Source organism: Parasteatoda tepidariorum, chromosome 2 (genome assembly GCF_982258835.1).
Source record: "Parasteatoda tepidariorum strain Cologne lab strain chromosome 2, Ptep-v5.0, whole genome shotgun sequence".
Classification (NCBI taxonomy): domain Eukaryota; kingdom Metazoa; phylum Arthropoda; class Arachnida; order Araneae; family Theridiidae; genus Parasteatoda; species Parasteatoda tepidariorum.
Genome location: NC_141756.1, coordinates 126,860,082 through 126,873,892, shown reverse-complemented (window position 1 = coordinate 126,873,892; position 13,811 = coordinate 126,860,082). Strand labels below are relative to the sequence as shown.

At 28.7% G+C, this 13,811-nt stretch overlaps 2 protein-coding genes across 12 annotated transcripts in view; one reads left to right on the top strand and one right to left on the bottom strand.

The window, feature by feature from the left end:
• Positions 1-13,811, top strand: part of LOC147816190 (calcium-dependent secretion activator 1-like) — a 278,097-nt gene that overhangs the window by 44,490 nt on the left and 219,796 nt on the right. For 4 of the 11 annotated variants that reach the window (XM_087158355.1, XM_087158354.1, XM_087158353.1 and 1 more), the window contains 4 exons: positions 2,471-2,585; positions 9,773-9,894; positions 11,369-11,487; positions 13,036-13,191. The exons of 1 other annotated variant lie outside the window; for it this stretch is intronic. In XM_087158355.1, the coding sequence (XP_087014481.1) occupies positions 2,471-2,585; positions 9,773-9,805 (148 nt within the window). In that variant the 3' untranslated portion in view covers positions 9,806-9,894; positions 11,369-11,487; positions 13,036-13,191. Of the gene's footprint in view, positions 1-2,470; positions 2,586-9,772; positions 9,895-10,385; positions 11,328-11,368; positions 11,488-13,035; positions 13,192-13,811 lie in introns of those variants that run through there. 6 more of the 11 variants (XM_087158362.1, XM_087158357.1, XM_087158358.1 and 3 more) reach the window with 3 other exon arrangements.
• On the bottom strand, positions 4,839-9,774 carry LOC147816194 (uncharacterized). Its single transcript, XM_087158352.1, has 2 exons — positions 7,952-9,774; positions 4,839-7,890 (listed from the first exon to the last, which is right to left on the bottom strand). Exon 2 carries the CDS (start codon positions 7,324-7,326, stop codon positions 5,332-5,334), a length of 1,995 nt encoding a protein of 664 aa, XP_087014478.1. The 5' UTR covers positions 7,327-7,890; positions 7,952-9,774; the 3' UTR covers positions 4,839-5,331.

The window sequence follows — 13,811 nt, the reverse complement described above, 5'->3', positions numbered from 1 at the left end:
ATGCATTTTTATGCACAAATGGCAAAAAGTGCTAAAATATGCAATTGCATATGCACGTATGCAATTGCATATTATCCGCTGTCTTCTTATGAGGGTCCATATTTTCGAAGCATATGTTAAAACTGGTTTTATAAGTGTTATGTAAAGTGGTACTTTAGTTTCATTTTGATAAAGTGGGATTTTAAGAGTCTTCTGAGTCCATAAACGCATTAAATAGCTGTTAAAATTCTCTTTTTTATTTCCATATTAACTTATATTTTGATAGATTAATTTTTGATTCTAAATCAGTGAATGGTATGCAGATTCAAATTTATGGTTCCAATTTCAAATTACATTTCCGATTGTACATATATATTTTTGTGACAAAAATCTAGGAGTACTTTTCATTTTGGCAAAAGAATTTATTAATATATTTTGCCAAGTTGAGTGATTTTTATGGTATTTTTCAGTTCCCTTAAAAACATTGAATTCTTTTTTATCGACACATGTTAAATTAACATACTAAAATTTGTAAGAAATTATTATTCATCAAAAAATGTCTCTACATTTTTTTTTAAATTAGGTAATTTATATGGTAATGCTGAACTCTAAAATTTTTGTTTGCATTGAGAATTTTTTTGTAATAAATTTAATTATTGCTTCTTATGAAAATAAGTTCAAGTTAATCAAGTTTAATAATTTATCATCAGTTTTTTCTTAGGTTGTTTTTAAGTTTTCAATGTAAATAAAAATTACACTTTAACGTAAAAAGATATATGTTCTATTACAATAAGTTAAGCATTGAAAGCAATGACTGTCTTTAAATCTTATACTGATTAGTAAGTATTTGTAATCAAATATTATTATTTCCAACGAGAAAATGAAGGAATCAACTTTGTTATGCTTTTGTGGGATTATTATCAGTATACAAAGTACATTTTATTATTATAAATGTATCAAGAATTATATTATTATAAATATCAAAAATTGTATCTGTTACAAATTTTGTTGCTTACATATTTATTATTGTAGTTTAAAACTCCTTCACTGTTTCTTATATGAATTTTTAAACTGTATTTGTTGTTACTTTTAAATATTATTAAACTTTTTAAACAAACAAAAACAAAAAAAAGAGGCACACAGTATTAACCAAAAAATCTGGTTTAAGCAAAAAAAATAATGTTTTTTTTTTCAACTCTGCTTTAAGAACTTCAAATAAAATGTAAATTTAAATTTTTTCTTTCTAAATTTATTTATACTGAGATGTATGGGAAATATATGAAAGATGGCTAATACATTTAACAACAAAAAGTAAGAGCAGAATTGCATATAATTCAAAATTCTTAATTAAATTGGTTGTCAGCAAATCAATGATATTTATGTTGCTTTTCAAACAAAAAACTTATTGCAGTTTGTTTTAATATTTATTTTTCATAAGTTTCTTTTTTGCAGTTTTTGAGCAGTCATAACTTCTGGCTACAAAATAAAATTAAACCTTTGAATCAAAGACAGATGTTTTACATCAGACGTTAAACCTTCCTCGAAATTGTTGACCGAATATTCTCAATAATACTCCATTTTTATTTTTGTTCTCTCCTAATAATGCTTTGTTTTCCTTTACTGAAAGCTATTTCTTTGCTAAGTTTTGACAAAAATCAATTCAACTGTTAAATATTGTATTAAAAACAAATTTATGCCATGTTCTTAAAAGCAGCCATAATTTCCAAACATAAATTATTATTTGAGGGAAGGGAACTGAATTTAAAACAGAGTTCAATAAAGAAATCATAAAATAATAATAAGTTACTTAAAAATATAAAAAATTGCTGACAGTATAGATGAAATGAATTTTTGTTTTCAATTAAGTAAACGTAAATTGATTTGACTATAATTAAACATTCCTATGCTCATCACCGTATGATCATTGATACTTTCCTAAATATTTAGTTAAATTATTATCAAAGTATTTGAAGCCAATGATATTTTTAATTTTTTTAAAAATTTTTTTATTAGTGTGGTAGTTATTTGTTTTGTTCTAAATTCTCACCCATTTTTAGAGGATTTCAGAGCTTAGAGATTTCAGAGAGATTACTGTGTACTTGGATAACAGAGATATTTTGCATCATGCTCTGTCTAGTCAACTTTTTTCATCCACTGAACTAGCTTAATTATCTACATATGGACCTGTTATCCATAATTGAGTGTTTCTTATGTACTTCTTTTTTATTTTAAATCCAATTAAATCAAAGAATTGAACTGATAGAACTCATAGTTTAGTTGTTATAAGATTTGTATGTGAAAGAAAGAAATCCATACTTATTAGAAATTTAAAAAAAGTAATAAGACTTAGATAGTTCGTTTAAATATTTTGAAATGGAACCTTTTCTACCAAAAATATTTTGAATATCATAGTTCAAATCTTAATTAATATCATTCGAATTCAATAATAATTATATCTCAAAATTAATATCAATGTTATGCTTTTTTCTAGAAATGAGGAGTCCATACAAATTGAAGAAGAAACATTTGAAAAAGGATGTCACGATACAAATGTATTAGATGGAAGTCCAACTGTTGAAAATAACAAAATAGATTTGAGTGAAGAGGTATTTTAATATCTTGGCACTGTAAAGATTATTTCATTATCCTTTCGGTCAGGGGTTTCCAACTTACATGAGGCTAGGAGCCAAAATTAAAAACGCAAATGAAATGGCGGGCTGCAACTTTATCAAAATTTTATGTAGGACTCTTTTATGTTTGAAGGAACATTAAATATTACAGTCAGATTTTAACCAAGTTGTACAAAACAAAAGTATTGAATTACAAATTAAAATAAGAAGTAGATTTTTAAAAATACTTAATTGATACTAATAATATTTTTTAAAATATTAAATAAATAATAAAAATTCGGGCTACAATAACTTTAATGTGCACCTATGTATTAAACAGTTAATGTGCAACAGATATCTAATTGTTAAGATATAAAACTTTAAAAAGGTTGGTATTAAAATTTACATAGTACCACACAAAATGTTCAATGAGAAAATTGAGGTTTGTCTGCTGAAACCACCAGAGAATAGATATTTACATTTAAAATTTACAAATGTGAATGTAAATATTTTCCTCCAAAATGAGTGGTTTCAAAAAGTTAAATCGGAGAATTTATTTGAGAAAATTTATGATACACACACGCTGAATTATATTCACAAAATACAAAAAAATGAAATAAAAAAGAGCAACATACATGATTATTTTGGTATTTGAATAAATATTTTCTTGGATGCAAAACCCAAGAAAGAAATTTTTTTGCATTGTTGGTATGTTAAATTTCACAAAAACGAAAAAATTAGGTTTCTATTAACAAGAAAACTATTTTAAACCCATGTAGATTTTTAAGAAAATTGTCTGCAAAAAAAATGACAACTAATATATTTTAGTTCGCGGGCCACAAAAAAAAAAAAAAAAAAGCGAGCCGGATGTGGCCCTTGGGCCGCCTATTGGAAACCCCTGCTTTCGGTTATTAACCTGTTAACTGATAATATACTTTTTGTTATAACTTTAACTGTCATTATAAAACCAAAAATATTATTTAATGTTATAAATATATTGTTGAATTATATTATAAGACTTTGAAATGCCTTTTTCAGAAATAGTATCATTAAACTCTTTCATTGCGACAGACAAGATAATTTGTCTTCTGAGAATAATCGCTCTGCTCCAGTGTTGTATATGGTTATTGATTGCAACTGAATATTATAATATAATATTATTTATTAAAGTAAAATAATCAAATTTTCAAGGAATATGCATTTTATTTCAATTTTAGTGCTGCAGGGGGAACTCTAAGTGCAGAGGGCGGGATGCATCATTGCCGCAGTGCAAGTGTTTAAGTTAAAACTTAACCAACACAAAAACATTATAAATGTAACCTATAAATAATATTTCAAAAACTAAAAAAATATCAGAAATATCAGTTTTAATTATAAATACTTCTTTCAGAGTGCACAGAAATAAAAACTGAACACATGTATTGCCAAGAAATATGAAAACTAAGCCAATGTCTAGTTAGCTGCTTTAACTGCTATATTAATATAACATTGTGTGTTCCATTCACATATTTTTTTCAACCATTCTGAAGTTGGAAACTAATGTTTTGTTATGAAATTCACCTATTATTTTATTTTGAACAGAGAAAAGTAGAATCTAAATAGAAAAAAGTCAAAAAAAGATATCGTAGTTTTTAAAACTAAATTTTTTACCGAAAATAGTATGTTTAAAATGTGCATTTAGTAATTACTTTGAATACCTTAGATTAACTCCAAAAGAAATAAAATAACATTTAATGCCATCATTCTAACTTTGAACTGGAAAGATATCTTAGCAAAACTGTCCATTCTAAGTCTATAGGGAAGAAATTCCATAAGTGCTTCCTGTGGTGTATTTTCACTTTCAGCTAATCATAAGTCTTTGTTTTGATGTCACTTCAGTTAGTTATGACTCTAGAACAAACAAAAGAAAATTGGAAGTGATTATAAGAATACCGGACAAGTCCATGTTTTCAGATTGTTAAAAAAGGATAACTTATTTCTTTATCTACTTCAATAGAACAGGTATCAAATAAAATGTTTCTTACCTTGTTCTTCTACCCGGGTCGGTACGTACCTAAATAAATCAAAACAGTGACCACAAACTCAATAAATATACTCCATCGAATTGGTTAACATGTGTATAGTAACAGCACTAAACACTACCAAAACAACATGATCTCTCCAACGAGAGTAACATAATCAAACTAATAAAAAATTGTTGTTCTTAGAGAGTTCTAAATCTCGTGGCGCCATCTAGTTTGTTTTCTAGCAAAGGAAAATGGTATTCTGTTTTTAACACTCCCCTTTTTGAGTTTCGGGGCATGTTGAACCGAATCTCAATACTTCATTGTCCAAATCTGGATGGTGGGCGAACAACACGTCCAACTCTGGTAGTAGCAGGAACTGAATCAGGAATGTCCGATGATGTTCTTTCTGGCTCATATTTGGAAGTCTCTGGCAACTGATCTTCGCTGTTGAGATTCTCCTCGTCCAGTTCTAATGGGCAGAGATTTTGAATTGGTCTGATCAGAATTCCGGATTTGGTCTTAACTTTGGCTCTTCTGTTCAGTCCATCTTTACTTGTGTAAACTGAGAGTATTCTTCCCAAGGGCCAATGTATTCTTTTGAGATTATCATTCCAAATCAAGATGATATCTCCAACTTTAGGGTAGTATGTTGGTTTTCGAACTGTCAGTCTATGATGTAGCTGACTCAGATATTCACTACGAAATCTTGCTCGTAAATCTGTCATCAGTCTTCTTCTCTACGCAAGTCTTTTGTTTAATTCCGTCTTGTCAGTTAGCTTCAATTTATCCAAGTCCGTAGTACTACTAGCACGAGTGTCTTTCTGGAATAAATCAGGTGTTAAAGGACATAAATCATCGGGATCATCGCTAACATATGTTAAAGGTCTTGAATTGAGTTGGCTTTCACAATCACACAAAACAGTTTCAATTTCCTGGTAATTTAAGGATGTATGACCTAGGACCTTCCTCAAAATTCTTTTCAAAAGTCCTATTAACCTCTCAAAAAATCCTCCCCACCATGGAGCAGTCGGAGGTAGGAATCTCCATAAATTTGGAGAAAAGGTTGTCTTCAGTCTTTCTAGGTTGATATTCTTCAGAGAGTTGTTAGTTTCAATAAAATTAGTACCATTGTCGGAGTAGATAATTGACGGACGTCCTCTGCGTGCGATAAATCTTCTCAGGGCAAGTATGAAATTATCTGTCGTAAGTGATGTCAATAGTTCTAAGTGTACTGCCCTATAAATCGCACAGGTGAAAATTGCGATCCACACTTTCTTGTTGTCCTTCATAAGCAACGGTCCAGCAACATCCACTCCTATAACTTCAAAAATTAAGGCGTTTTTTACTCTGTCCTCCTGGTGTATTCCTTCTGGTATTTCAGGTCTTTTCACATTAAATCGTTGACAAGTTATGCAGGTTTTCAGTACCTTTTTTACAGTTCTTCTAGCTTTTAATATCCAATAATCTTCTTTCAGAGCTACCATTAAAGATTGTACTCCAGGATGTCCGAGTTCTTGGTGTTTGTGTAAAATAAGGCTCTTAACAACATGATGATCAGATGGTAAAATAATTGGAACTTTAAAGTTTTCATTGTCTTCTCGCATAATGATTTTTGTTTTAATTCTCACAAGTCCATTAACGTCTGTAAATATCGACAGGAGTTTCACACTCTTCAATTTTTCGCCTTGGAATGAGTCTTCTTGAACCCTTTTCAAGATTTTGAGTTCAGCTTTAATAAGCTCTTCTACGGATAATTTTCCGGTTTTCTTACTGCTTGCTCTGGAATTTTCAAAAAATCTATATATCCAGCCTGTAATTCTGATTATTTTCTTGTAGGAAGATATGTTGTAGTAAAATTCGTCATTTTTCATACTTAAAGATGATATAATGATTTTCTTCTTCTCGGCATACACTATTTTTTCATCAGGAACTAGATCAAAATTAGGCCAGTTTTCTCTTGATTCTTTAAGCCAAGATGTTCCTTCGTGCCATTGTCTCTTCAATAGGGTTTTAACTGTGCAACCTCTTGAAGGCAAATCCGCTGGATTTTGGGTTCCCGGAACAAACTTCCAGTCACTAGCTTTTGAAAGTCTTCTAATTTTGTCAACTCGATTGGATACGAAAATCGTCCAAGGGCCTTCTTTCCTTATCCAATAAAGAGCGTCCATGGAGTCGCTCCAAAAAAATGTTTCAATATCTTCCAATCTTAAATCCTTTTTTACTGTATCAGCCAATCTAGCTCCAATGTTACATGCAAGTAATTCTAATCTTGGTATCGACACTTTTTTCAATGAGGCAACTCTAGATCTTGCTTGAATAAGTTGGCAAGTAACTTTTCCATCCCTTTTCGCCCTCAAAAAGATGCAAGTCGCATATGCCACCATCGAAGCGTCACAAAAGATGTGAAGTGTTAAGCTTGATTTAGAAAGATTTAAGCTTGAAAGTCTACGAGGAATTTTGAAGTTGCTCAATTCTTTTAATTCTTCTTTCCACTTTTCGAATCTTTTAATTATTTCGTCGAGCAATTTTGAATCCCAAGAAATTCCAATCTTCCAGCATTCTTGTAGAAGAAGTTTCGGGACCAACGTTATAGGACAAGTGAACCCTATAGGATCGAATAGCTGGTGTGCCATAGATAGGATTTTTCTCTTGGTAACTGGTTCACTATTGTTTTCTTCTTTAACCAACTCACAGGATAAAGTGTCATTTTGTTTGTCCCATTTTAGCCCCATACTGACACTTCCTTTTCACAGTTGGAATTATATTGACAAATATAATTCCAACTATGAACAAATAATTCATGGGCAGTAGGATTTCTTTCGCGATCATATTTCACTTCCCGCTCCCCCCTTTTGTGGTGGCGCCAACTACCTTCATTAATATTCGGATACAGCTGCGAATTTTGTTTTTCTTTCACTCTCATTAAATCAGTCTTCTCTTTTGCTATCAATTGCTTATTCAAAAAATTAATCAAATCAGTTAAAGAATATTTTTCTCCGAATTCTTTATTAAATTAAATTCAAATATTAAATCGTTTGGGATTGACTTAAGTATTACGGGAGATAATAAAGTACTAAAAGTATCTGATGAAATACCTAACGATTCTAAACTTCTTATATGGATTTGTATTTTATCAAATAATTGACGAAAATTTTTTACATCCCCAAAACGCTTTAAAGGGGAAATTTCTAATAATTGACTCATGTGGTTGTTTATCAATATTTCCTTTCTTCCGAAACGCTGTTCTAGCAAATCAATAGCTTTAACATAATTTTCTGAGGAAATAGCAAAACCTCCTATTGTTTCTAAAGCTGTTCCACATAGATGAGCTTTTAAATAGTTAAATTTACTACAGACAGATAGTAATTTTGCATACCTGCTCAGTTATTTATTATCTCTAGGTAAAAAAATTAAGTAACTTATTAATAATTTCTTATTAACTTTTCAATGATTTTCATCATCTATGCAGAAAGTAACATAATAAGCAAAAAAAAAATATTTTTCTTGGAAATATTCTTAAGATTAATACATTTTTCCTTCATTAATATTAATTGGCAAGACATAGTTTTGAGTACCTGCTCACTTTTTTTTTCTAAATCAACCAAACTTTAAGTGCTTGTGTTTGCATATTAACTTAAAGTTCATTTTTGCTTTTAGCTACAGCGAAAGAATTCCAGCTCTTATACCAAACATTTAAAACGAAACAGAAAAATATTTTTTTTAGTCGGAAGATCTTTATTTCTGTGTTTTATGTTTTGCTTTCTGTTTCAAATAATTTAAACTGTTTAAATCGTTTTGTCTCAAATTGTTGGTTTTTTGTTCAAACTATTTCTTTCTTTAATGCTATTTATCTAAGCTAAATTTTAGCATTATTTTATAGAAATTGTAGCACATTAATTAATTCCAAGCTTGGCAACAAGAATCAGATCATTGTTTTTATCCTAACTCAGTGAAGGCTCAAACTATCTGAAATTTAACTGACCAGAGTTTTTAAAATTTAAGTATTGTTATTATTTGCAAAAAATCAACCAGAATAATATGTTTTAGTAAAAACTACATTGTGAAAAATTAATCACACCAAAACTTTCAGAAATAATAAAACATGAGATCATTTTCAACATAGTGAACTTTTGTTTAGCTTTTATAACTGATAAAAATATCTGAAAACAAAAGCTTTTTTATGGTAAGTTTAAATTTTTATAGTTTGTATGTTTGTTAAGAATTTCATATTTTACTATAAAATTTTACTATGTATTTTTTATTTACAATGCACCAAAAAAAACGGACCATCCTGAATAACTTTTGATCCAATGTCAGATTTTCACATTTTAGGACTGAATTTTGATGGTTTGAAGGCATGACCTCAAATATGCTAATTAATTGGTGCAGACGATATTTTAAGCTACAATATGAGTCACAAAAACGTATCTTCTTTAAATAAACATACCTTTTGCAAATTTGGCCACATCTCAAGAACTATTCAAACAAACTAAAAAATCTTTGCAAACAATTATAAAATTCGTTTATCCTAAAATTTCTAGTACAAAGCTTATGCATTATTGGCATCAGTAATAATGCGGCGATTTTTTACGTTTCACCTAAACAAAAAAATACAACATTCCCATTAATTTTGCCTTTAAATACGTACATATTTTTTTCTGTTAAATTACTGTTGATTTTAAATTAATATTTTTTTTAGAAAAATATTTTAAAAGAAATATAAATACAATAAAAAAATGTGTGGTATCTGACAACTTTAAATTTGGTGACGTAGTCCTCGCGTGTTACCACATCATGTTGTTTATGTGGAAATGTTTTTCTGCTCTTTAGGAGGCATTAAAAAGGTTAAGAACATATGATTTAAACCAATTGAATAAAGATTCTGGATCTACATGTATTGCATCTCTTAGACATACACTTGGAGTAGTCTATCACTGTTCAAATTAAACTTCTATCAACCTGTCTCATGTGTATGCATGTAATTGCTTTTTTTTACTCTCCTTACTTTTGAAATATTCATAAATACCGTTCACAACATTTTTAGAATCATCTTGTTTAGTGAAATAACTTTTTTCTGCATAATTTTTTATGGTAGAAATATTCGTTAGATATGATTGTGATTGCTATTAAAATTGTTTGCATCCGCAAAAGAAAATAAATGTTAAATAAATTTTACAGGCTGGAGATCTTTTGATCATGGTTTGCTGTTGACATGGACAAAGTTTTAGCTGAACATTCTCCAGGTACATGGGATGGTTTTCCAGTCTTCCTAGTGCTGAATGATTATCTTCCAGTAGATGGTAATGAATTATATTCTTAACCATGTTTTTCTGTATGCACCACATGCTAAAATTCAATAGAAATGTTAACCGTTTGAATAGCATTTTACAATCATTTTGTCCTTACTATTTCTATTCAGAAAATTTGTCTTATAAACTGTATGGCTTAATGTGTTCTAAGAGGCATTATTTTCTTGTTAGAAGGGCTAGGCTAGTATGCCAACAAAAATTACTTAAAAAGGAAGCAAATTTTTGTTGTTGATATTCTTAAAATTGTTCAACATCAAAATTTGTTACTGGAGAATATTTAAAGTAACAAGATTCAATGCAAAATAATTACAAAGAAAAACTTAACTAAGAAGAAATGCTCTTAAAATCAATATTATTTACAAATACATAAAGAAATTATAAAATGGAAAAAATGACTTAAAACGTGAATAATCCTCCCATTACTTCTATCTTCAACATCCTAATCTTGCTTATTAGTATATCATGTGCATTTTTTACTTCAGCACCACTTTTCTGCAGAAAACGTATGCAGAAGGAAGTTCCATCAACATTTGCTCCCTAAGTTACGTGTATGTAATGGAATCATCTATTGATCAATCACTTCATAAAGGCTATGAAAAAGAATGATGGAAATTAAAAGGGCATTGATATTTATTTTATTTTACCACCTAATTTAGTGGCAATTTTAAATAATTAAAATATATATTATTTAAATATATTTTAATTATTTGAAATATATTATCTTATGTAGATATATACTCCACTTCAGGGGTTTGCCCAGGCCAAATTTTCTACCGTTTAGTGCTACCTTCACGAATTCAACTTTAGGGAAAACGGTAGTTTTACAAAATGCTTTTTCTTAAAATTTCCTTTTTGTATCCCGTAGGAAACAATAAACCCTTATTTTTACCATATTTTTGCATTAGTTTTTTAATATAATTTTTAATTTTCACAAATTGTGCCTAAATTTTCACAATATAGGTACCCCAGAAAAACCTAGACCAGACCTTGTTTCTATTCTTGCATAGTTTTTTATCTTAATTTCAAAGGTTTCCGCTCACTGTAGAGAAGACCTGGAATTCTTAGGATGTTTTAAAATACCAGTGGAAAAACTAAAAACCCATGAAAATTCATAATTGAATCTGGAAGTTCTTGAAGTTTTAGCATTATAATGAACGAACACAATTTTACAGTTGCAATATTGTTTGAATCTGTTATTAGGTATTAAAACCTGCTTTACATAATCTATCATAGCTTAGAAAAATATTTCCAGTGATACCATAAATTACTTTTCTTGTTATCAAATCTATTTTAATAAAAAATTCTAATTAATAATAATACCACTTTCTATTAAAAAAATAGTGCTTTCTTTTATTCAAATTATATTTCTTAAAGCATTAAGATTATACATTTTTTAAACTAACTCATATCGTGTTTCTGACTTTAATAATGAATTTAAAAAATTTTTTGTTTGTCTAATCTATAGTTTCCCAACTCTACTGGATTTTCCAGTAGACTGCTGAATTTTGCCAGTTTCTCCTGGTCTACTGGTTTAATAAAAATTCTCCTGGTTTTTGTACATTTTAGAAAATTCCCTAAAATTGAGTAAGTTTCCTTAAAAAATTGTTATTGAAATAGAATTTTTGTGCAGATTAATGCTTGTTTGAATATTTAAATAAGTGTCAATAATACATCATTTATAAAACTCAGCTAACTTCTTTGGTGAATTAAATGCCTATCACTATTTAAAATTATGAATAATACATAAAATTTTAAGATCATTTAATGTGAAATCACGTCTAAAAATATTGCATTTTTTCTATTTTGATGACTGTAAGAATTCCCTATGTGTAAAATATTTAGTATATTTTGCAACAATTATCATGAAATTTATATGATTTCATAAAATCCACTGAATTTTTTCCTATCTATGTTGGGAACTATGCTAATCATACCAAGGAGCATTTGACTTTATTAAATTTTTGTTTGACTCCATGAAACATTTCTAGGTATAAAGTAATAAATAGATTTAGAGTATAAAATTAACACTTTTAATTATAGGAAGAATTTCTGAAATTATTTATAAATTCTTAATGTGCATGTGTAATTTTTAACTTACTATTAAAAATCCACTTATTGAAATTGTGAAAATCAAAAAATTTTTCTAGTTTTACTCAGGGAAATAATATTAGTGACTTCTCAAAACCCAGCACTTGGAAAAACATAAATTGATCATTTACTGCTAGAATGTATTGAAATTTGTTGTTCTTTTTTTTCTCAAATTAAAATCTTCTGCATTAGCATTGTAAGGAAGAAACCTAAACCTTACATATGTATCCTAAAAGGTAATGCTGTGTGCAAGTGATCTCTAGTAATAAATTCAGGGGTGAATGTTCTCCGGGGGTACCCAGGAATTTCGGGGTTTTCGTATAATTTTTTCGGGTTCAAATACTAGAAACAATGCATGGACATTTTCAAACATTCTTCCGTAAATAATTGCGCCCTACGCGATTCTTTTGCCAATTTGATTGTTTTGATTTGGTTTTTGCTATTTTGAATATTTGGTAAAGCTACTGAATCTGGTAATATCTCGATTCTTATTCAGTAGATTTAAAAATCTATTATTGTGATTTGTATTTACTCTTTCTTAAAGCCCGCTATTGTAATTCATATTTACTCAAGTTTAAAATCCAAGGCTGCGATTCGTATTCACGCGTTTGTAATATCAAAAATCGATTTTTAAATTTTTTTTATGTGATTTAAAAACTATGCATTGCGATTCACATTTGAACGATTAAAAAATTCATTGTCACAAGGTGTATTTTCACTTTTTAAATTCCAATAATGCGATTAATATTAACAAGACTTTTTTTAAAATCTAATATCACAATTCTTGTTAGAGCTTCTTCTTGAATTAGTTACACTAAAGGTATGATATATTTTGCATTTGAAATTAATTTAATTATAAATGTTAATTTAAAAAAATTATTTTAAAAATGAAAGATCTATAAATTGATATCTACTTTTTTTGCAAATTAAATTTTCAGGGTTTTGCACTTTGTGCCACAATTATCCTTGTAAATTCAATTGTTGTGTTGTTATAATAGTTATTTCGTTAATCTGTGGCATTGCATCCTCATTTTTGTCTTGTAGGCATGGATGCGTTACTTTTGAAGATCCTTTTCGGAAACTAGATGCCTTGCAATCTTTCATCTGGGACTTGCATTGGCACAATGAAGTTTTTGCCAAACATTTGGAACAAAGATTAAAACTCATTGCATGTGATTTGTTGGAATCTTGTATTAACAGGTTAATATATATTATTGTTTATTTCTCTCACATTGTTAAAATTGTCACATTCTGTATTTAATCTTCATGTATTTGATCAGACCTGTTTTTTGCAGTACAAATTAGTTTTTATCATATTAGTTAATAGTCTGTGAATTTTACCTTGAAAAAGATTTACTCAATCTTGGTCTTCTGTAAAGAACTTGTTCATAGTTTGAATAATTAATTATTCTAATTATACATAATTATTCTATTAGTTATATAATTTTCTTGTTAAGGAATCCAAGTTATTTTTGTAATGCTGTAGAGAAACTGAGGGGGAAAAATGATTCAATGAAAAATATATGATTCTCTAATATAATTCAATTCTAGGTTATTGATATTTTTATTAGTTCATATCTGAAAGACGTTGATTAATTCTAATATTAAGAGAGTTACTAGTTTGTCCAACATATCTCATGTTGCAATACCCAGAGTGTAGCACATAAATAACATAATTAATTTTACAAACAGATTCATAATTTTGAATTACATGTGTTTTGTCAATATTAGGGCAAATTTTATCTATATTCTGATAAAATGAATGAACCTTAACTAACCTCCTATCGTTAACAACTATTTTCATGATATTGATAAATTCA

What these genes read in the sequence shown, in the direction of transcription:
- LOC147816194 (XM_087158352.1), bottom strand. Translation starts at nt 7,326, where the DNA reads ATGGGGCTAAAATGGGACAAACAAAATGACACTTTATCCTGTGAGTTG.